The sequence below is a fragment of the Pseudorasbora parva genome, chromosome 2 (assembly GCF_024679245.1).
Source record: "Pseudorasbora parva isolate DD20220531a chromosome 2, ASM2467924v1, whole genome shotgun sequence".
Classification (NCBI taxonomy): Eukaryota; Metazoa; Chordata; class Actinopteri; order Cypriniformes; family Gobionidae; genus Pseudorasbora; species Pseudorasbora parva.
Window position 1 is genome coordinate 25,058,627 of NC_090173.1, and position 25,622 is coordinate 25,084,248.

A 25,622-nucleotide genomic window follows, 5' to 3' on the forward strand; every position below is an offset into this window, starting at 1 on the left:
CAGATCAGGGTCCGCAGACCCTCACTACCCAAGACATCTATTAGCCGAACCCTTTCTCTTTCACATGTCCTAATCTGTTTGTTGAGTATTGTCAATAACCCAAGGGGTCGTAAACATCCGTACTTGCAGTCACAGTAAGAGGTGTTTATGGGCTCATTTTGTCTCAGACGGCAGATGTGTGTGTGCGGTGTGTTTAAGAGGACTCGGAGGCTCATTAGTGAGGCACAGACTTCACTATGAATTAATTTACTACTGCAGAGCTTCTCTCTTCCTCTCTGGTCATGTGATCATGCTCAGTGATGATGTGTTTCATGTGTATAAAGTGTCGGGTGACTGCCCACACTGACTTGAAACTGACCAGAAGTGTTTTTCCCATTCATTTACACCAAAGGAATTCTCAATCTCTTCAATAAAGTGTCCTAAGCCATAAACCACAACCAACCAGAGATGAATCACATTAGCACCCATGATTTGAATGAAAAAGTATACAAAATTAGTATGTTTCACTAATAATAAACTTACATTTGCATAAAGCATGCATATTTGTCCATGCCCATGTTGATTAGAGTATTAAAAACTTAATTTAAACTTAATTTAAGCTACATTTACAACTGATAAAAATCTGTGATTAAATTGTGATTGATCGCTAGTTAACTCATGACAATATGCGATTAAATACTTGCACCGACTAGTCGGTAGGTTGCACCGACTAGTCGACTAACCGACTAGTCGACCTTAATGCTCTGTCATGACGCCTTAAGCTTGACGTCGACTAGTCGCTGGCCTTTAGAGGGCGCAACAGGATAAGCAATTTCCTGACTGGCAGCAGGCTCTGTTTTAAACAGTTAAAAATGAAAAATAAATGCATACTCTGTGAGCTCTCCACAATACATGTTTGATTACCATCTGGATGCTCAAAACTAATCGGGAGAATGCACGCTTATTGTACATGTAAGTTAATCATCGCGCTAAACTGCGTGCTTCATTACACACATAGCCCGATCACGCGGAGATAGCCACCTCACACAAACCATTCAGTAGTGCAGAAATTAATTGTCAACACATGTCTGGGATTTATCATTAAAATAGCTCAGAAACTGAAAAGTTCTAGCATATATTTCTTGATAACTAAAACTCACAGCTACACTATTAGTAGAGAGACGCTGGCAGGTAGAATTAAGAGAGAGAGAGAGAGAGAGAGAGAGAGAGAGAGAGAGAGAGAGAGAGAGAGAGAGAGAGAGAGAGAGAGAGAGAGAGAGAGAGAGATCCATGGAATAGGTATTGACTTGTGTGACGAATCATATATCATATCTTAACAGTCTCTGATCTCGTAGCTGTTTTTGAAGGGTTTGTGCAATCATTAAAGTCCCTCTAGTCAATAATTTCATTATATTTAAAACTCATCTTTGATCACCAAAATTACATATGAAAAATATGTTTAAAAAAATGTGTCACACCTTAAAATAGCTTGAATGTATCTACACCCTTGCCTTATTTAGTATACATGAAAATATATAACATGCAAATTATCCCAGCCTCCACTCACTCGCACCAGCTCAGGGGACCCACTCGTTGACTATCACGCGTTGACGTGATTCCTTACAAGGTAGTTTGTGACGTCAGAAACACCAGCGTTTTCAAAATGTGTTTTTAAGGCTTTTAGCTCTTTAGCTCACTGCAGTTTTAAGGAGAAAATACTTTGCAATGGTGTTGAATTTGGCACATGGTTTGTCTGAAAGCATATTAAAAACACCACATAGACATAAAAACAACATTAAAAACTTGATTTTCACCACAGGGGAACTTCGAAATCTAGGCCTATTTCTCTGGGGTGTAAATGAATGGCATTTTTTTACTTCTGGAACCCCACCATTCGACTCTATTGAGGAATAAGTGGGCCTTGTTGAAGCATTTTCTCTAATATAGCTGTGAAAAGAAGCACAGATTCATTCATTAACCTGTGGATTCCAGAGTGTTTCAAAGACACACTCACAAACAAGCATGAGAACACACACACATATACACATATAGCCTACACAGGGTATTTAAACTCAGAGCACATTTTTCTCCTTGCATTCTTTAATGAATTTTGCATTCTCTCTCTCTCTCTCTCTCTCTCTCTCTCTCTCTCTCTCTCTCTCTCTCTCTCCCTCTCCTCTCTCTCCTCTCCTCTCCTCTCCTCCGCTCCTCTCTCCTCTCTCTCTCTCTCTCTCTCGCACACACACACACACTCACAAACATCCTTTAATAGAAACCATAGAACATGACATGTTGTGACAAATACACACAATTTAGACAGGTCAACATCTAGATCCCCCACAATCAAAGTAAAGAGGGGAGAACCTCTCTTCTGCACGTTTTCATTAAAACTGCACCTCTTATTCCTAATCTTATCTACCTTCCTAGCCTCTCACGCACACACTCTCTTTGCCCTTTAAGACTCCTCTTTCTACCCTCCTCCTCCCCTCATCCACATCTCTCTTGCTCTCATTCAGAAACAGATGCACTGGTACAGCAGCCAACTCACCCCTTCATTTACTCTCTCTCTCTTTCGCTCTCGCTCTCTTCGTCAAACCCTGGCTGTCTTCCTTTCTTTTTTTCTCTCAATTTGCATTCGCTTGAGTAAGCGTGCCGATGAGTTAACTTGGCAGGCTTTAATGGACTCCCCAGAATGGAGCATACCCGATGCTTAACAGATCTGATAAAAGAGTATGTGTGGCTTTACTTAGCTATAGTTTGGTGGCTAAATTAATCTGCTAATTCTAACAAAATCTCCCTGGTCAAATCCAGTAATGTTCTATAATGCGTAGAAGAAAGTATACGGTTTTGCCCTATTTCCATACTGTAGCTAAGTAAATGTGTTTGCGAGGGCCTATAATTACGTTGTAGTGATGTGCATCTCCGTAAAGTACTGCTATGCACCAGACTGGAAATGCTTCTGAGCTTTAATACCATGAAACATCAAGCCTTGACAAGCCATCGCCTATTTCACCCCCAATTAGGCGGTTTCTGTCCCCGTCAGGTCACTAAGTGCACTAGGAGCATAGTGCCTTCACGATGGCACTCCAGACGGAGCGCTGTTGGCTCATGTATCGGTGGAGATTCTTCTCTCACTCTGTGCACCTGGATCAAACTCAATTGCCAGCTCCGTTTGCCATTTTGCAAATCAGATCACTGAAAAGAGGTCACGGTGTAATTGTGTTTAGTCAAGAGCGTGTGCATGTTTAAACTGATTTGGACCGTGTTACACGAGACTGGAGGTGGTGAGGGTCACGTAGGGCGCTCAGTAGGAGACCATGAGGGTCACATGCTTGAGCATCAGCCATATCCCTTACAAAAATGTACCAAATTAAGTTCAAACCAAAAATACCACAGGTTTGCCAGCACCATCATCATCGTCCAAGAAAAAAACAAATTCTGAAACTTTAATTCTGAAACTATGGTTAGATTAGTCATTTTTATTATTGATGGAATGATTTGAAGCTCTTTTTACCAGTATTATGTTTAAACACGCAAGGTATAAATTATGTAAATAATTTATTATATATTAATTTATTATGTATTATTATATAAATGAATATAATATGTATATGTAATAAAATATTAAAATATATAAGGTCCAAATGTTTTTTCAAACGTTTAAGAAACCAAAAGTTAAAAAAGTTAGACATGGAACGTTCACCTGGCGCTCGCGAACAGAAATCGTTTGCCCTGAGTACGTAACCACGGCAACTGCAGTCATTTCCGATAGTTATTATAGGCTACCTAACATTTATAAAACCTAAACAAAGACATTATCATTTATTACAGATTTAATTGCCCCAAATATCACACACACAAAAAAACGTTAAAAATATAAAAATGTCTTCAAGGTGTTTCTCTATAGGGGTGCCAAATTCGAGATGTACTATTTCATCGACCATGGCCTGCAGATTTATTTATTTAAAATGTTTATCCCCTAAAAGTCATTACATAGACCTGCAATACACACACATAGCCTACTAAAACTCTATACAAAAGCTAGGCTACTAAATCTACATGTGGCAAAATATTAAATCCGGTCGAATGTGTCAAACTCGTATTAACTGAGGCAACTTGAAATTAAAGTTTGTTTACAGTAATGTTAGGCATTTCTTCTTCGCACTGATTGTAGCCTGTTTTTCTGTCACATAATGCAGATTAATTTCACAAGACAAGAGTAAAGAAAAGGGAGGCTGACACCTGTTCTCCAGAAACCGGGCTACTTAAGATTAGTCATCATCACTATACCACAGACCGCAAAACAAGTTCCGCCGAATCCGCATCACGATAACCGGAGCATCACGCGAGGTGAAGCTGCTCACCTGATGTCAAATAACCAACATAAGCTAGTCACAGAAATCCAGCGGCGGATCACTGCGCGCACTTGTGCTCATGGTCTGACTGACTCTGATCTAAACTAATGCGAACACTTACCGCTCCACAAATCAAGATCCACAGCAAGGTGTCCATGTCTGATATGTATGTCCCTTCCCTCTCAAACTGTAAATCTGTACGTGTGAGTCGTGAAGTGAAGATCAGCCCTCCGAGAGTTCATTTTAGCTCCATGTGGCTGCTGCTCTCGTGCGTGGATGGTGTTTGGGACTTTAGGACTGTACGGAAGCGCGTGCCCTGGCTGATGCGCGCTAACTGTCCTGTCCTGTACTCCGCACTCAGAGCAGTCCAGCAGTGCACTGCGGAGGAGAGAGGTCGTGCACGCAGATATGAGGGGGGCACGAGTGCTTGCCAACTCCCCCCATCAGTACCTCTCTCTCTCTCTCTCTCTCTCTCTCTCTCTCTCTCTCTCTCTCTCTCTCTCTCTCTCTCTCTCTCTCTAGTAGGATATATGTTTCTTTATCTCCAACAGAAACGCATATAGAGAAGTGTGGACGAGCACCTTTTATCTCGCATTTAGACTTTTCCGTCATATATGCGCATAATACTGTGTGTGCATCCTATATCGCTATATCGCTATAACGCTTAACTATTAACTACTGTTTGAAAAAGTACATCATATGTAGGCCTATTAGCAAACCAATTTCTTTAAATATAGCATTTAAAGGAAAAGAAGAACACAGAGTGGATGAGTGTAATGGGTGTGACGTCACGGGACTGGTGTAATCAAACAGACGCCACAGGAGGCCGACTGCAGCCAGTGACTCACCGATGTGACATATGAGGCGTGATAAGGCCATAGACGTTTAAGTGCCGGGGATGAGAGCTTTTTACGATTTTTTCCTTTTAACCTCCATTCTTCCGATATTTTTTCCACCTGTTCTACGTTTATGAGAAAATACATGTGCTGTAAATATGCCTCTGAAATGTCCGTGTATGTGACTGAGTGCTTTTATAGAAGCAGGTTGGTGCAGTCTTCTTTTTTTTCTGGAGAAGTAAAATTGTGAACTAATAATAAGGGTTCTTTAAATTTTATTTTACGATATTGACATTTTATTTTTACCTTTCAAAAATCTTGTTAGCCTACATTTAGGCTATATTAATGAATAACTAAGTAAAAAATGAAGTAAATTTATTTTGAGAAGTTTCTGCTCATTCACAAAATGCATGCAAATTGTCCTACTGTGTAATATAACCTGAATTAAATGGTTAGTTAAAAATTAGGTCTTTAATTACTCACCCTCATGTTGTTCCAAACCCATAATATCACCGTTCATTTTCAGAACACAAATGAAGATATTTTGATGGAATCTGAGAGGTTTCTAACTCCCGATAGACTGCAACGTTATTAACATGTTGATGACCCAGAAAGGTAAAGACGTTGTTAAATAGTTCATGTGACTCCAGCGGTTCAACTTTAATATTATAAAGCAACACAAAATACTTTTTGTGTGCTATAAAAATAAACAAAAACAATCACTTTATTCAGTCTTCTACGCTGTTCACGTTGCAAACACGGTGCAGAGCTTCCTGGTTCTACATCAGAACGGTGGCTCACTATTGGCTGAAGCTGTTCATGTGAGCACAACGATGCAATCATTGGCTAATAATGAGTCGGTAATAACATTTCTGTCTTAATGAGGGGTCAAGAATCTCTCAGATTTCATCACAAAATATCTTAATATATGTTCCGAAGATGACCAAAGGTCTTACAGGTTTGGAACGACATGAGGGTGCGTAATTAATGACAGAATTTTCATTTTTTGCTTACTAACCCTTTAATCTTAAATTAGCAAACATCTCTACTTTCTCTGAGACCTATGTCATTCTGGCTATGACGATATCTATGCATACATAATGTTAGTCTCTGATCATAATGTTAGTCTCTATGTCATTCTGGACTATAAATATCTATGCATACATAATGTTAGTCTCTGATCTCCTCCACCCCACCAAACAAAAAAAGCTGAGAGTGAGGAACGATGATCTTTTGTGCTGATATAAGATTTAAAGGTAACCTAGAACTGTAACATCAGCTGACCAATCCATTAAAGCCGAGCAGGACATTTCTTAAAGTGGTCTTCCTATAGTCAGACTCACAGAGACTGCTGACTGGCATCAACGGACATCTTAAGATCAAATGACACTGGGTTGGGGGATCAGGAACTGAGCATCTATTTTACTGTTGTTAAGGAGAACTCAAAATATCTGTTAATCACTGGTGGTGACAGAAAAAGCTTGTTTTTTTCTGGCACAAAAGCAATGAGGATATCAATTAGGGTGTCATAATGTAGCATGTATTTTAAATTTAAATATATTTATATATTTGAACCGATCAATATATAGAAAACCTCATAATTTATATATAACTAAACATAATTAGACAGTGATGAACTTAAGAGATTGCATTTACTTAGCCTGTGCTTTATAAATTAAACAGGACATGACATGAATTATTGTTAAACAGATCATTAACATAGAATTATTCTAATTGCATAGGTTCATCTTGAAATTAGTGCCATCACTTTTGATTATTACTCATGTACAATGAAAAACTGTCAGTTTCAACCATTGAGGCAATGCAAAATATAATTCCCTGTGACAATGACACTATTTAGCTAAGCAGTTTGGATTCCAGTCCAGCATCATCCTCACTTTTCCAATCTGGATTGAAAGTGATAGTAGATGTTTTGAAGTCTTAAGTGTAAGTTACAAAAGATCTGGTATCACTGAGATCATATAGCAAGTCGGAAGCAGTTCTTCATCGATCTGTTATTTTATCAATAAATCCACATCCTACATTGTCGAAGGCGACCACCACTACCCTTTTAACCACACACACACACACACTTGAATTAACTCACTCTCTGAAATTAAGACATTGCAGAAAGAGCTTTGTGATCGATGGATAACAAACGAGCAGTCAGGAAAGACAGCAAGACCAGCCTCTTTCTTTCTGCCAGTGGAATTAATTCAGCCTGGCTAATTAATCCAGTCAGGATAAAATTAAGTCTGCCAGGATATATTGATGTTCCTTAGAGTCAGAGACATAAATTAACAATGTAATACTGGTAATGCACAGTTTTCATCTGAACCATTTTTATTGATTGTAATTGTCTTAGTGTCATCTGGCTCTTTTATCTATTGTTTTAACAATAGCGCACAGGTTAAATGGGTCTGGTATTATCACATGAATCACTGCAATCAGAATGGAGTATGCTTTATATTTAATGATGTAGCTATTATATATGAATACGCTCCATTGCTGTCTTGTATCTTCAAAAAAAAAAAAAAACTCTCTCCGCTGAGAAAGGACAAGTATGTCCAGATGGAAACCTATTACTCTCATTACAGCAGATTACATGCACCGCATGTCTAAACTGAAAATAGTACACGGCCCTTACATTTGATCTCTGTCAGTAAATATAGATAAACGGCAACACACATAAATATATATGCTATATAAGTATGAATATAAGAGTCAGTCATCTGTCAAGGCTCCAGTGTCAATTTACCTGCTTTATCATAAAGCCAAATTCATAAGCCATTATGTTTATATGTTCAAATCTTGCATGGAAAAAAAATAATTATTTCAAATCTGGATGGCCCACTTATTGATCTACGCCCATAGTGTGACAAATCTGACTGGAAATGATACATTTATAATATTATTCAAACTGCCATTGTTTCAAGATGTAAGCACAGTTAATAGACAGCAGAAGTAATAAAACTGAATATTTTAATTGGCATTACTGGAGGAAACGCAAGAAAACTTGAGGGAGTGTTAGCAGATTGCCAATTACTTGATGGAATGTCTTGCAAATATAAGACATTTTTTATTGTTGTTAGGCACATATTGATTTTGTAAATGGCTGCAACAGGTATTTTCAGTCCGACGGTCTTTTTTCATAACAGATATGGATCGGGTACAAACATTTGAAGTGTCAAAGGACAACAAAGTTGTGAATATGCATGGTAGCATTGCCAGTGCCAAATGCATGCAGCTCATACACACTTCTGGGTTGCAAGAGAACTTGTGGTGTCATCTGATTGTGCATTCTTATTCATCATGCAGTTCATAAAATACAATTTATGAGTCCCACAGGTTGACCCTAATGAATCTGCTGAGCGTTCAGAGTTGATAATTAAACGGGCGAAGGAGCAGGTTATATTAAACGATCAGCTGACACTGTCTATAAGCAGTATTAGGACTGTTATTGCTATACAACAGAATTTCTTAATGTTCAACACTCCCAGCTCAAAGAGCTAAAGATGAATATTCTCCAGGCTGGACAAAAATGCTTTTAATGTTCCCAAATGTTGCCTGTTACAAATAATCCACACTACAGATGTGGAGTTTTCTCACCCGGAATACTATGCCTCTTTGATTCCATCCATATGACAAACGGATCTAAAGCATACCGGCTCCATGATGCCATTTGCTTTGTCAGTTATTGCAAACCTTCAACATAAAGGGGTCATCAGCGGCCAAATATTGTGGTGGTGTCCCATCCTGCATTGTGGCTCAGTGCCAGTACGATGAGTGAGTGCATTTACTGACACTGAATAAATCACTGGAGCTTGTGCTCTTGGCTGCTCACAGACATTCCAACTCCACTGCACTTACTAACGCTTCTAGAGGGCCATTCCTATTGCGTGCTCTTGCCTACATCAGTGCTCATTTGCATACATTTGAATAAGATGCGTTGCATTGTCAATGTCACAGGAAATCCTCAATCCATAAATCGTAAGTTAGGGAATGCCATGCAGGGCAAAACCAACCAAAAGAGGATTGCTTTTTGTTGGAGAGAGAGAAAAATGTGCATGTGAGTGTTTACACCCACATAAGAGAGAGCCTCACCTGCGAATGGTTACTGAAAAAGAAAAGGATTTCAACTTGATGAATACGCTTTCTTTCACAATCTACATGTGTGTGTCTAAGTGGAGTCCAGCCAAGCTGTAGGAGAGTGAGTATCCTAAAAGCACATGCATTACCATCTCTTTTATTTGAACTGTTTATCATGCTGTCATTTTCTAGGCTCCCTCATATACCATATCTGAAAAAGAGAAGGATAGAAGGAAAACAGAGATTAAAAGGTACAGAGGAGGAATTTGTTAAGTGATGAACCCATCAAACTCTCATCATTGCTTTCCGGTGTGTTCTTCAGCACGTATAAATCTTTATAGCTGTCCTCTCTTTATGTCTCACTTTGAGTTTTCTCTCTCTCTCACACACACACACACACACAAACACAAGTTCATCCAGTCACTGCAATTGATTACATGCAGTCTGATGAAATCCTGTGTCCTCTCGTGCTTTGCCATGCAAAATAAAGTGGTTTACACAGATGGTACAATAATGAAACTCAGCACAGCAGTGGTATTTTTAGCTGTACATGTGGTTTGCTCTTATTGCTGACAAAGCCACATTTCTGGCCACCTCAGTTGAGATTCATTGAGTTCTCCTCCTAAAATATGGGCTGCATCCGAAAACCTAGGCAGTTGACGTGTTGCCTCGCTGACTTGTCAGACAATGACGTAAGGCAGCGTTTGTGCATGAAGGCACCTCTCGATTATCGGACATACTTCTAAGACAGTGTTTAATGATGTAAAATAGCAAAATAAAGAGAGCTTTGGTGAGAACTAAACAAATATTTAACTTAACTTTCGGAGGCCTTTTTTTTTTCTAGCTCACACACATAGGTTTGTGGGATATCAAAGGCAGCAAAGAATACATTTATGCTGCCTTCAAAAATTGATCAGATGAAGGAGAAGGAGGAGAGAGGAAGTGAAGCTAACATTAGATTCTGTCGTGCCTTGATGCCTTCCTACATTGTTACCTTGAAATGTGTCCTCCGAAGACAGGATAACACCCATCTACAGTGTGATGTTCATAACAGGTCCTCAAAGTTTTCCAGAATGCTTCAAAAGGGTGAAAACGGACTGACAATTAGCAAACATCTCACCCACTTGGGCATTATCACCTTTCATTATGTTTGAAACAACATAAACTTGAAATGACATGAAACACAAAATGATCTGTTAGCAAAACATTTTGAACGAATAAATTAAATATGCACCTCCATTTCTGTGACCATCAGTATAAGGTAATGGAAAGTTACTTTGAAAAGTAATGCATTACAATATTGCGTTACTCCCTTAAAAAGTATCTAAATGAGTTACTTGCTTACTTTTTAAGAAACGGAATGCGTTACGTTACTTTTGCATTACTTTTTATCAACTTTGTTTTTTATAACAAAAAAGTTGTATTTTTGTGCAAATGTAAAGTGCACAATTACCTTCGCACACCTGTAGCTGATGAATAGGTGCGTAGGACAAAGGATACCCAGATCCAAAAATCTCAATAAACAAACAAAGGGAAATCCGCACACTATACTTGCAAAAATCAAAAACTTTTTATTTGCAACGTTTCGGTCTCAAGACCTTCATCAGGCATTAATGTAAAGACGTCTTCACACCAAAATGTAAATATTAAACCTCGGGCCTAGGTAAAAATGCTAATTCACGCATGTAAAATAGAGGACGCAGCTCAAACATTTCAGCTGTGCTTGTGCCTTGCATTCCTGGATAATGGAACACTCTTTAAGAAAAACTAAAGTCATTTTTGGTTTAATTGAATCATTGAAGGTTAGCAGCAAAACATTCATTAATAAAGATTAAATGCATAAAAATACTTGTTTGATTTAATATTTCATTATTGGAGGTTTGCATATATTCAGATTTTGCATTTGACTGATTTTATTCATTTTGAGGAGTACTGAATATTTATTGTGCAAGTGAGATGAGTAAATACTTACATTTAGTCTAGAACTACAATAACCATCATATTTGCACTTTCGATTTTTCTCAACATGGGGAGAAGAGAGCTTTCAGACCAATAAATGTGAAAAAGTAACTTGCATTACACTTTTAAAAAAATAACTCAGATATTTTTGTTGTAAATTTTAAATGTAATGCGTTACTCTACTAGTTACTTGAAAAAGTAATCTGATTACGTTACTCAAGTTACTTGTAATGTGTTACCCCCAACACTGATGGCTAATGACTAAATATTAAAGTCAATATATAATAATAGCAGCTGACAACAGTTTTGTGGTGAAATATTCTTATTAGTTATTGTTGATGTAAAAGTAAAGTTTTGAGCAAAAAGCAGAGAAAATCACATTTTTGTCAAAGACTAGCCTACATATGGATCATATTCGAAATGATAATCAAAACATAGATGGAGTAAATCCAGTCCATCAACACATACAGCACAGTCAAATAGCACTTCCTTGTTGACATTTCATTTGGTAACATTACACAGTTTTGATTTATATGCTGTTTAAAGTGTCCCTATTATGCTATATTTTAAAAGTTCTCCTACAGTAGGGTTTTCAAAAAACTCTAAATCTCTCTAAGTATCTCTAAATCCCTCCTTTCCGCAAGCCTAACTCTGGTCTGATTCGCCAGATGGTCCAGTCTGTTGTGATTGGTCTACAGTACACATCGGAAACAAAACACCCATTACCATAACTGAACTCCAGCTCCACTTCCTAAAGCTCAGCAATTGTACACACTAAGATAGTAATGATGGCGTTGATTTTACTATATCAATCCATGTGCGAGTGAACAAATGAAACATTGGAAGGACTAGTTCCAACCGAACCTCCATTGCAAGGATGACTTGAGCAGGATGTTTCTCGTTGATACTCTACTCAGTTTTAGCTACATTATTAGATGTTTCAACTGTAATTCCTCACCGTTCACATTAAAGGGTTAGTTCCCCCAAAAATGAAAATGTGATGTTTATCTGCTTACCCCAGTGCATCCAACATGTAGGTGTGTCTGTTTCTTTTATGGCTTTAATATTGATAATTTTGGCATACAGCTCATGAAAAGGTTCTCTAAACGAGCTATTAACCTAATCATCTGAATCAACTAATTAACTCTAAACACCTGCAAAAGATTCCTGAGGCTTTTAAAAACTCCCAGCCTGGTTCATTACTCAAAACCGCAATCATGGGTAAGACTGCCGACCTGACTGCTGTCCAGAAGGCCATCATTGACACCCTCAAGCGAGAGGGTAAGACACAGAAAGAAATTTCTGAACGAATAGGCAGTTCCCAGAGTGCTTTATCAAGGCATCTCAGTGGGAAGTCTGTGGGAAGGAAAAAGTGTGGCAAAAAACGCTGCACAACGAGAAGAGGTGACCGGACCCTGAGGAAGATTGTGGAGAAGGACCGATTCCAGACCTTGGGGGACCTGCGGAAGCAGTGGACTGAGTCTGGAGTAGAAACATCCAGAGCCACCGTGCACAGGCGTGTGCAGGAAATGGGCTACAGGTGCCGCATTCCCCAGGTCAAGACACTTTGGGCTACAGAGAAGCAGCACTGGACTGTTGCTCAGTGGTCCGAAGTATTTTTTTTTGGGTGAAAGGAAATTTTGCATGTCATTCGGAAATCAAGGTGCCAGAGTCTGGAGGAAGACTGGAGAAGGAAATGCCCAAATGCCTGAAGTCCAGTGTCAAGTACCCACAGTCAGTGATGGTCTGGCTGCTGGTGTTGGTCCACTGTGTTTTATCAAGGGCAGGGTCAATGCAGTTAGCTATCAGGAGATTTTGGAGCACTTCATGCTTCCATCTGCTGAAAAGCTTTATGGAGATGAAGATTTTGTTTTTCAGCACGACCTGGCACCTGCTCACAGTGCCAAAACCACTGGTAAATGGTTTACTGACCATGGTATTACTGTGCTCTATTGGCCTGACGACTCTCCTGACCTGAACCCCATAGAGAATCTGTGGGATATTGTGAAGAGAAAGTTGAGAGACGCAAGACCCAACACTCTGGATGAGCTTAAGGCCGCTATCGAAGCATCCTGGGCCTCCATAACACCTCAGCAGTGCCACAGGCTGATCGCCTCCATGCCACGCCGCATTGAAGCAGTCATTTCTGCAAAAGGATTCCCGACCAAGTATTGAGTGCAAAACTGAACATAATTATTTGAAGGTTGACTTTTTTTGTATTAAAAACACTTTTCTTTTATTGGTCGGATGAAATATGCAAATTTTTTGAGAATTTTGGGTTTTCATGAGCTGTATGCCAAAATCATCAGTATTAAAACAATAAGAGACTTGAAATATTTCAGTTGGTGTGCAATGAATCTAAAATATATGAAAGTTTAATTTTTATCATTACATTATGGACAATAATGAACTTGATCACAATATGCTAATTGTTTGAAAAGGACCTGTATATATATATATATATATATATATATATATATATATATATATATATATATATATATATATATATATATATATATATATATATGATCGCACCAGCTTGACCTAAACAAGACGAAAGTTACGATGGGCAAACTTGATAAGACTCATCAGCAGTGTTGGTTGTGTAAGTTACTCTAAAAAAGTAATTCATTAATAGTTACTATTTACATCTTCAATCACAATAGTGTAATTAGATTACTGTGCAAATTACTCTCTCCAAAAAGTATTTAATTAGTTATTTCTAATTACTTTCCAAATCCTATATCAACTCCGAGTTAAGTGATATAAGGATAGCTAGGAAGCGGCTCTTTAAATTCATTCAAATTACGTAATATAAAACTACATCAATTATTCTTATTGACTGACCAATGTAGTACAAATGAAGGATACGTAAATATGCATTTTAAAGTTACACTACAAAAAGTGCTCTTCTTACTTAGTATTTTTGTCTTGTTTCTAGTCCAAACATCTAAAAATTCTTAAAACAAGAAGTATTTACTAGACAAGCAAAAGTAATTGTCTTGTTTGGTGAAAAATAACTCAAAATTAAGAGAGTTTTTGCTTAAAATAAGATAAATAATCTGCCAATGGGGTAAGCAAAATAATGTTAACTCAAACAGAAAAAAAGATTATTTTTCTGATCCCATTGGCAGATTATTTATCTTATTTTAATCAAAAACTCTCTTAATTTTGAGTTATTTTTCCCCATAACAAGATAATTACTTTTGCTTGTCTAGTAAATGTTTCTTAATGTAAGAATTTTCGATATTTTGACTAGAAACAAGACAAAAATACCAAGTAAAAAAGCATTTTTTGCAGTGTTGACTTTAAATTTTAATGTCAATTCCACTATTGTATTATAGATAATAGTTCTACAGTCTATACACAGTATTTATTTCAATTATATGTGAAGTAACTGTAATTAAATTACACAAAAAATAAGAGTAATCCCTTACTTTACTTTTTCAAGGGAAAAGTAATTCAATTACAGTAACTTATTACTTAGTAACTAGCTACACCCAACACTGCTCATCAGGATATGAGGTAAAAAATAAATTTAAAAAAACATAAATACTGTTCGGCTTCTCACAGAAACCGATCGGTTTGTGTCTTAAGAAATCAATGTGTCATCAGGAGCAGCAGGGTTTTTGTGCACGTTGCTCTCATAGACTTGTTACCTATTCACATGATTATTCACATGCAAAATCTTCATTTGTGTTCTACTGAAGAAACAGACACACCTACATGTTGGATGCACTGGGGGGTAAGCAGATAAACATCTAATTTTCATTTTTGGGTGAACTAACCCTTTAACAACTCTATGCCCATGAACTAACCGATGTGTATATTTCAAATTTATTGCGGTACACATTCTTTATCTTTACTCAAACTAGTCAGAACGAGTAAGAACACAGCTGCTGAAGTATTTCAGTAAGAAAGTTATAACGCACAACATAAATGAGCAGCATGCAAATTTATTTTCTAGTGACGTAGAACCGTCAAACAGTAAGATTCAAATTACAAACGACTAAAAGACAATAACTATTTATCGTGCACTTTCAGCTTTACAACTTTGCAGAACGTTTACATTCACAAACAGCTATATTATCAAATACATTATTTTGCATATGCATATGATTGCATATCGCATGTTTCTGCATCTTATCCGCCTGTGTTTTGATCAGGAGAATTAGTACTCTTTTTAGAAGACGCGTCATAAAACAAGGAAAGACAGAAAATTCTGTCAACAGCGGGGAAGTGTTTTCTCACAAATCAAAGAAATTTCCATCAGTGGCGGTGTTAAGGACACTAATGTAACTTGTAAAAAAATATGTTAATACAGCAAATGATCCTGGTATTACTTTATGTAGACACTACACTAAATACAGTCACAATTACGGGGTCACTACTTGATAGCCATCGTAATCACCTGAGTGCTGAATCAAAGCCTGTTGAGAACCTGTAGAAGAATATAACAGTCATAAATATTAGTAACAGATATCAGAGCTTTTGAGTTTCAGTCGGGCAAATGATTATACAGCCTTTTCTAGGGTTGTATCAGATCAGCATATTGTTACAATCCATTATCCTAAACTACTCTTCCATTGTGTATGACTAATCATTCAGCCTCTGTTTGATGACTGGATAAAGGTTTTTATTACAGAGCTCATGATATCTTATTCCTGAAAGTTCACGCATGACATGTAGCCTAGTAATTCTTCGAATCGGTCATTTCTAGTGTGTTCTGGACCATTTACTCCCAATCTGAGCCATAAGGAGATACACACACACACACACACACACACACATATAATTCCCACGAACACTAAAGGACTTTTTTTATTAGGATATTCTTTTGCAGTCCCTCCAGGTCATCGATTTCGATTGCAGCCAGACACACATTGAGATGCAACATCAAACAGGCTGACCCCTTTACAATGGAGCATAAACCTTTCAACTGCATTATTTATGATTAGCCTTACAGAGAATCAGCACTATAACGCAAATATGTCAGGATAATATACAGGATGGGATTCTGTTTACCATCTGTGGAAGGTTTGTGTGTGTTACTGTGGAGAGGAAAGGTCAGTTGTTTGAATCTGGTTTCTCACACATTCACACAGAGAAAAAACAGAATGGCATTGTGGTCCAGCATATCATCAGTGAAAAGGTTATCAATATTACGTCAATTTATTAAGCAAACTAATGAACTACTGTGTATTTGTGTTTATGTGTCAAAGGGAAATGTGTCTTTATAAACCCCATGACCCCTGTGTCACGCGTAATATGAAAGGTGAGAGGTCAGGTGAATGGCGTAGTGGGAGATGAGGTGAGAAGTTGTGATGGCCAAAGGTCACACTCATCATGTTGGAACAGCTGATATATCATTCATTTATATTATTTTAATTTATTTCATTCATTTCTACTTCAGGCTTATTTGTGAACCTCATCTTTTTATTTATTGATAAATGAGTGTCTTTGACTTTTCTTTGTTGGATTTTCTTAGCCCATGTGCATGTGTGTTTGTTTATCTGTGCAAATATGCATATGTGTGTGGTCTCAGCTTGTATGTGTGTTCGTGCCTGTGGTCTCCATACCCCCTGCTGGTGGAACAGAACACGCACCCTTTCTGCCAAAGTTACACACACCATTACACACCACACACTAAAACAGATTATTCCAAAACACAATACAACTGTGTGCGATGCCGAAAACACGATTCAGGGCTTCATCTAACAAGACGGTCAGGGGACTTACTACTAAAATAATTATTAGTATGACTTGCTACTAATATAAATGACTTACTACTAATTAAAAGGAGAACATGATGAATGCTGATAAAGTGTTTTGTAGTTTAATTGCATTCTATTTTAATAATTATATAAATATCATGTTTCAATAAATTCATTTTATTTCCAATATTATAGAATATTAGTTTTCATGTACTCATATCACTATTACTTTTAATTGTCAATATACAAAATTATACAAAAGTTAGGTCCTGATATTTGAGAGCTGATATTTGCTTTAATGACCCTAAAAGATTGCTTAAACCATCAACATATGAGAAAAATATTTTATATTATTTTATTTTTTTTAAAGAAAAAAACATTAAACTTGGTTAAGGTATTTATGGCAACATTTGCAGGTTTGGCAAAATTATTTTAGGAAGAAAAAAAAGGCAATGCTCTGGTTTTGTTCAGCAAAAACATTCAGCAGGACTTTTAGTTAATTCAGGACAATAAATCATAAGTTAAAAAAAAAAAAAAACTTTTTTTTGTCACTTTTATGGCATGTTTTGCTAAGGTTTTAGCGGTGTGGCTCAGTTCTAAATTCCTCATCCTTTTCCTGAGCTCCATGAAAAGCTAAGGCAGGGAACAGAAGCAGCTTCTTGTGACGATCATCTCATTTTTAAACTGGGAGAGCAGCGGAAATTCTCCAAACAGACCATACCAGGCAGTTCTCAGAGGAACCAAATGAGCGCTCCTGGAAGCCAATATAACAATTTAATTGTAAAGAGCCAATCAATCTATGAAGCTAGTATGAGGAATGTAGCTAGAGTTAAAGCTGCTCTGTGTAGTATTTTTGCAGTAAAATATCCAAAAACCACCAGGCCAGTGTTATATATTTTGTTCAGTTGAGTTCTTACAATATCCCAAATGTTTCAAACTATTTGTAAATCGTGAGACAATTGCTATTTTAGCCAAGGAGTCGGGACGTCTGAGGGAGTCGCCTGTCAATTGCGCTATATTGGCGTTACCCTCGGCTTTCGGTTTTATTCTGCAGAAACGCTTTACTTTAGCAGTGTGAAAAAGTGTCACAGCAGCCGCTGAGCGAACGCACTCAGTAACGTCATTACATCATATTAAACACACTTAAATGCATCTAATTTCATAAACAGAGCTGCATTACCTCATAATCATGACCGGAAAAGCAGAAATGGCACCCACAACTGAGTCCCGTTATAATAAAAGTCCCGTTGCTCACGAGGTGTGTGTTTGTATAACAATCGCTCCAGCGGCCTTGCTCAGCTCAACAACTGCTCTGCTTCATACAGTAATGTTAATAATCGCATCCATGAACATGATTTCTGCCCGATTCTTTTCAACCAGCTGCGAGATGACGACCATGTCCCAAGATTCTGAGCGCAAACTTGGTGTCATCCATCTACACCTTTGTTTGGAATAGGTGCCCTCTAGTGGACAGAAAAATTACATAGTGCAGCTTTAATGATAGAAGTAAATAGTAAAAATGGGTGGTATGGCTCTGTGAACAGCAGCAGCTTCTGCAGGGGACAACCCTCTCATTTATTAAACTGGGAGTGCCGCGCAAAAATCCCCCAAACAGTCCGTATACCAGGCAATCCTCCTTGGCTCTAAATCGAAGAGCCAGCAGAGGAAACAAATTAGCATTTCAGGAAGCCTAATGTAACAATTTAATTGTAGAGAGTCAATCGATCTACGTGAAGCTAGCATGAGGAATATATCTAGAGCTAATGGTATTAAAGAATGATATTATTAAGCCGTTTGCAAAACAGACTTTAGCAACAGATCAGAATAAGGCCCAAAGCAAACCTCTATCAGATGTGATATTTTTTGCAAAAGAGGGAGTGTAAAGGGAGACACTGAACATTGCCTTAAGGCGTTTCTCTTTTTAGCCCATTATGCAGGAAACTAATGGATTTTCTAATTACCTGAAGGTGGATGGATCCAGGCAGTGCAGGTGGAATTGAATGCTGGCAAACATAACTTTGACAGTTGAAAGCTGCTTTTTATGTGAATCAAATTAGTGGACATATGGAACATCGACAGGCAGTGCAGCCATGGAGAATGTGGCACAAAATGAACTAAGAGTGAGACCAAGTCGTACATTTTTGTTACATTTTTGAGATTTTAAGATTTAGCTAGACCACTGTGCATTTAGTGAGCAAATAAGAGTGCAAATAATATTAAAGGGTCATATACTCTAGTACGGTTTGGCTGAAAGGGGATCAGACCAGGCTGATAGAGCTTCCTCCGGACACAGGAGGTGGAATTTCTGAATTCAAACTGAATCAGATGGTTGTTTAAGCCATGTGAGCAGCCTGAAATATGAACTTACCCATGACTGATAACCAAGTAAGGCACCTATAAAAACGGTTTAGAAATGGTTTAGGAAAAAAAAGAAAAAGGATAATTATTTTCTTGACCCGTGTTTATACAGTTTCAACAGAGCGGTTGCCAAGATTTTAGCAGCACGGATAGCAGCTTTTTGCCAAACACTAGCAAACCATGGACCATTAAAACACAAAAACCACACAAAACCCTCTATATTCCTATTTGTACATGTGGAGGTTATTTGGACAACAAGATGCACTGCAAAAAATACTTTTCTTACTTAATATTTTTGTCTTGTTTCTAGTCAAACTTTCTTAAAATTCTTACATTAAGAAACATTTACTAGGCAAGTAAAAATTATTGTCTTGTTTTGTGGAAAAAATAACTCAAAATTAAGAGAGTTTTTGTTTAAAATAAGCTAAATAATCTGCCAGTGGGGTAAGCAATGTTTAAAGCATGTTTAAAGATTATTTTTCTCACCCCATTGGCAGATTATTTAGCTTATTTTAAACAAAAACTCTCTTAATTTCGTCTAACTCAAATGAGCAAACACAGTGTCTACCGCAAAAATCTGCTAGAGTTCTATTGCTGTGATATTCGCTAATGTGGGATCCTTCCAACACCTGCTGCAGACAAATGTCCCCAGTCCCATTGTGTCTCCCCTGCCGTGCTTAAAGAAACACTCCACCATTTTTAGAAATGGGGCTTATTCAACTTCTTTCCTGCATTTAGACATGTGGGGAAATGCATTTTTTTTCTCCGTGCATGCATTGTTTTAGTTTGGCAGGGTCGCCCCTAGCTTAGCATGATGAATGGAATCCTATGTTGTCAGCTAGCATGTCCAGAGTAAAAGTGATCCAAAAAAACACCCACCTAATTATTTATTGTGGCCTGCGTATTCACAACGAGTACAAATAGCGATGCAGATTAAGACTAGGTGATTTCCTAGGCAGATATTGACTTGGGACTATATTATGGGGAAGCACTGCAGGCGAAGCACTGCTACTTGGGTGCAGAGATATCACGGCTCTCATCCTCATGTCCTCCGGCTGTTGAGCGATTGCAATGTGTTGCGTGATATCTCTGCGCCCAAGTAGCAGTGCTTCGCCTGCAGTGCTTACCCATAATATAGTCCCAAGTCAATATCTGCCTAGGAAATCACCTAGTCTTAATCTGCATCGCTATTTGTACCACAAGAATTGATAAAGTGTTTTTTTTTTATCACTTTAAATCGGGACATGTTAGCTGGCAACATAGGATTCCATTCATTATGCTAAGTTAAGCTAGCGTTGACCCTGCCAAACTAAAACAATGCATGCACTGAGACAGAAATGTATTTGCCCACATATCTAAATGTAAAAAAGAAGTTGAATAAGCCCTATTTCTAAAAACGTTGGAGTGTTCCTTTAATGGTGCTATGCATGCATTTGGTAAAACACTCCAGTCTCCTACGAACATACCTGACACCATCCAATGCTAGATTGTTACATTTTGACTTGTCGGAATCCAGAATGCAGCTCCAGTCTTCCAAACTCTAATCCTTAAATTCTTTGGCGAATGTTAGGTGTGGTTTTGCAGTAGAAAAAACTAATAAATTGTTTCTTTCACTCATTATTCTAGCTTATTCTTACTTTTTTACCATTTTAGTCCATTTTTATTACGTTAAATTAACTAAACTTTGTAAAATGTTAAGTTAACTTAAACCATTTGTGCTGGGACTACATGAATCATTTATGTTGCGCTGACTGAACTGGGCAGTGTATTTCTAGTTCCCAGCATGCTTTGCATAGGGATGATCAGGAGAATAAATGTTAAAATGAAGGGCTGTTTAATGTGTTTTTTAGTAAAGGGGAAGACCTGTTCACGTTTGATTTGACATTTAACAGTTGTGTTATGTTGTGTTGATTTTTTTAGGTTACCATTATCGTGAAGTGTAGAGCTTGTGGTTAGGCTGTGCTGTTCTCAATGAGCTGTAACTGTGCTAATACCAGTGATGAGAAATGCTTTACTTGATCATTACTTACAGTTTCAATTAGCAAGTGATCAAGTGTTGTGAACTAATAGTTATTATAAAATAAAAACTATAAATTAATGTGACAGTTCCCATAGACTAAATATGGTCATCATTTCTACCCCCTTTTATCCTACTTTATCTAGTTGGAATGACATGATTTTCTTTTGTAGTTTTTACTAAATGATTTTAAGTTCATACAACAAGATCGAAACTAATTATTTCAAACCAGTTCGTTTTTGATGGAAAAGTGTAATTAAATGTTTTCCTAAATTTAATTGTCTGTTCAACAGGTTATTTTTTTGAGTGTTACTGCAACAAAATCAGTCCGCCCTTTTATAGCCGCTGACTTGCAGTTCAAGATGAAGAGGTTGGAGGTCTCATCCAGGTCTTTAGAAGCCGTTTCGAGCTGGTGATTTTCATCCTCCTGTCTAAATGCTCACTAGTCTTCCTTGGCCAGTCACAGCACTTTACATTCTGCATGGTAGTGATCTCATTGGGCTTTAAAATAATTATCTGTCCATTGTGAACATTCACATCCTGCACATGAGCAATATCCAAAACCAATTTACTAGATTTAGCCATTTTAACAATGTTGAAGAGAACAGCTCCTTCTATTTGACATTTTCAATAAAACCCCACAAAATATTTGATTTACTGAATTAGGTTGTGCAGAAATAATGAGTATAAGCTTGTTATGACCACTTATGGCAAATGATACAACTGAAATGTGGAACACTCCAGACACAACTTCACAACAAGCATGCAACATATTTAATTGTTCATTTTAATTCATGGCAAAATAAATGTTTGGAAATAAACTGATATTGACACACTACAGAAAAATATATAAATAACTGGCTTAAAACATAATACTTTTGCACAGTACTGATTATCTCTTCATCACAGCCCTGTTAGTGGGTGGGCTATATTAGGCAGCAAGTGAACATTTTGTCCTCAAAGTTGATGTGTTAGAAGCAGGACAAAATGGGCAAATGTAAGGATTTGAGCAAGTTGTTCCAAGATGGCTGTGCGGTTGGATGCAGTGGCAACACCGGGTCCTAAAACAGTGCTTTTAAGTCTGTTAGTCTCATCCTCTCTGTAAACGCTCTCACTTTACGGCAGTATCATCATATAAACACTCATAAACACACCTTTGATCGCGGAGCCTTTTGGAAATCGGCAGTGTGTACACCGGCAACTACTGAGCTACTGAGCCTCTGTTTGCTGTTGAAGTCAGACCATGAGAACGCAGCCTCGCCCACTGACACTACCCGCACAAAGCAGCGATGCAAATGGTGTGAGAGGAGACAGAAACACGGCAAGCGTGGAGGTATATGAGAGGGCTAACCCCATTAGACCAGCGATACCAACAATGCTGTCAAAAGTATATACACTTGCTGGAAAGTAAATGACTTAATTCAACTCAGTTGGTATACATAGCCTGAGACAAGGGATTGTTGTGTGTTTGTTTTTACTGAAACATGGCTAAACGACAACATCCAGGACTCCACCATTCAGCTGCACGGGCTAACTTGCTACCGAGCGGATAGAGACTCGTCACCATCTGGTTGTGTGTGTACATTAACAAAGAATGGTGTAACAGTGCTGTGGTAGTGTCAAAACACTGTTCATCGCTGGTGGAGTTTGTGTGTGTGAAGTGTTGTCTCTTCTATCTGCCGCGGGAGTTCACGGCCATTTTACAGCGCTATCTGCGAACAACAAACAAACAACCCCGACGGCTTCATCCGTTTAAAGACAGTTTTGCCAAAGTTCTATCAACATGTGAACTTTGCAACAAGGGAAAACAACACATGGACTTTGTTTACACAACATGAGAGAAAAAATGTGTGCAAGGGTTAACCCCGTCCCCACCTCGGATAGCCTACTCATATCACATCTTTGTTAAGCTAATCCCACCACACAATCCACTTCTGAAACACATCAAACCATTTCAAAAACTCATTACATTATGGCCAGATGATGCTACCTCAAAACTACAGGACTGCTTTCAGTGCACAGACTGGAACATGTTTAAAGAGGCAGCCACCTACAACACTACAGTACTGAAACAGTGAGTGCCTACATCAAAAACTGCATGGATGATGTGACAGTCACCAAAACCATCACCACACCTGCCAACCAGAAGCCATGCATCAGAGCAGAAGCGTTCAGATCAGGTGATAAAGCAGCCCTCAAAACAGCAAGACAAAATGGTGGCCTGGTCATGGGCGGCCAAGCCTCACTGATGCATGTGGGGAGCGAAGGCTGGCCTGTGTGGTCCGTTCAAACAGACAAGCTACTGTAGCTTAAATTGATCCAGATGTTAATGGTGCTTCTGACAGAAAGGTGTGAGAATACACAGCGCATCACAGTTTGTTGCGTATAAGGGCTGCATAGCTGCAAACCAGTCAGGGTGCCTATGCTGACCCCTGTCCACTGCCAAAAGCTTGTGGCATGTGAGCATCAGAACTGGACCACGGAGCAGTGGAAGAAAGTGTCCTGATCTGACAAATCAGGGTTTTTTTTTACATCACATGGATGGCCGGTGCATGTGCATTGCTTACCTGAGGAACACATGGCACCAGGATGCACTGAATGCAAACCAACAGATTTAGTAATGCTTTGGGAAATATTCTACTGGAAAACCATGGGTCTTGCCATCCATGTGGATGTTACTTTGACACATACCACCTACAAAGTAATGTTGCAGACCAGGTACACCCTTCCATAGAAACAGTATTCGCTGGTGGCTGTGGCCTCTTTCAGCAGGATAATGCACCCTGCCACAAAGCAAAAAAGTTAAGGAATGGTTGAGGAGGACAACAAGTTTGAGGTGTTGATTTGGCCTCTCTAAATTCCCCAGATCCCAGATCGAGCATCTGTGGGATGTGCTGAACAAACAAGTCTGATCCATGAAGGCCCCACTTTGCAACTAACAGGACTTAAAGGATCTGCCGCTTGTTGTCACATACCACAGCACACCATCAGGGGTCTAGTGGAGTCTATGCCTCAACGGGTCAGGGCTGTTTTGAATTTTTATTTTTTTGTAATTTCTTTTCTTGCAGTTTGTCACGGGCTGCTTGTATAAACACAAAAGAAGATTAAGGTAACTCTGTAATATTTAATAAATCCACACAATGATTCACAAGACCAGGAAAAGAGCAACATTAGATGACACCGGACACCAAACAGGAAACCGAACATATACATGGGTGCACAGCTGAAAATGATAAGTGTCCGTGACAACAAATTAATGATTAAGGCAGACAATGGCGAAACACACTTGAGTCCAAACTAATGTCATTGGGACCCAGTTAGTATTTCATCATGTTTGCACTTATGTTAGGCCTGCCAATCTCAATATTTAAACTCTCTTAATGGGAAAACAGAATACAGGACTCTTTTCCTTTCTTTTAGAAAAGATTCTCAATTGTCCTATATGACCGTAAGTCTGACAGTGATGGTAAGCCAGTTTATAAATGAAGTGTTAATGGTATTGTTTGGTGTCTAATTGTACAACATATCTCTGTCCTCATGAAGACAATTAGAACTTCTGGACAAATACATTTCTCTGAGGAAGTCGAAGAGGACTAGAAGAAGAGGAGGCTACTCTCAGGTTATGAAGATACTGATGTTGAGGTCAGTCGGAGGCCACAGAGAGCACACAGCACACAGTATCTTGGCTAAAGTGGTGGTTGCAAGCGTAACATATCAAATATCCATCAGAGTTCATCTGACACTGTTCTTTTCCTTTCCTCATCCTTCCTTCCTTCCTCCAATAACACCCGATCTCATCACACTATTCTTCCTTGTCCTTCTCTTTCCATTTTAACAAAGAGTGAACATTGCAGCTTAGAGAAGCCGGTATCAAATGCTTTGATAGGGATGCCTTCTCGAGAGGAATTACTCTTGAAAGTCATTCTCTGGAGAGTTCATGTCTATAATCATACCATTAGTCAAACAAACTTCTATAATGTACTGTCTAAATATCAACAGACCAATTAGTTCAAATCTATCTCTGTTAATGGACATCTTCATGAAGCATTCAGCTGCAGTTTATATAGTTGAACAAATAATAATGTCATTTTCTGTTTTCCTATGCTTACAAGAGACCAAATTTGTATTTGATCTGACTTTTGATCGCAGCATTAAGGCACATGAAATGGATAAGACATACTTTAGTGAGCCATGAGATCAATAGATTACAATCTAGGGATGTTTAAGAAGTTGAAGAGTTAGTTGTCTGAAAGTGCTGCCGCTTCACTGATGTTCATCAAAGCTGATGTAACCTTTAGGGAGCACACCAATT

The 25,622-nt window shown here is 38.2% G+C and overlaps 1 protein-coding gene across 1 annotated transcript in view; it reads right to left on the reverse strand.

Moving 5' to 3' along the window:
• Window positions 1–4,730, reverse strand: part of ngfra (nerve growth factor receptor a (TNFR superfamily, member 16)) — a 43,242-nt gene extending 38,512 nt beyond the window's left edge. Inside the window, exon 1 of the mRNA XM_067412924.1 lies at window positions 4,456–4,730. Within this exon, the coding sequence (XP_067269025.1) occupies window positions 4,456–4,491 (36 nt within the window). The 5' untranslated portion in view covers window positions 4,492–4,730. The remainder of the gene's footprint in view (window positions 1–4,455) is intronic.
• Window positions 4,731–25,622: the final 20,892 nt, after the last annotated feature.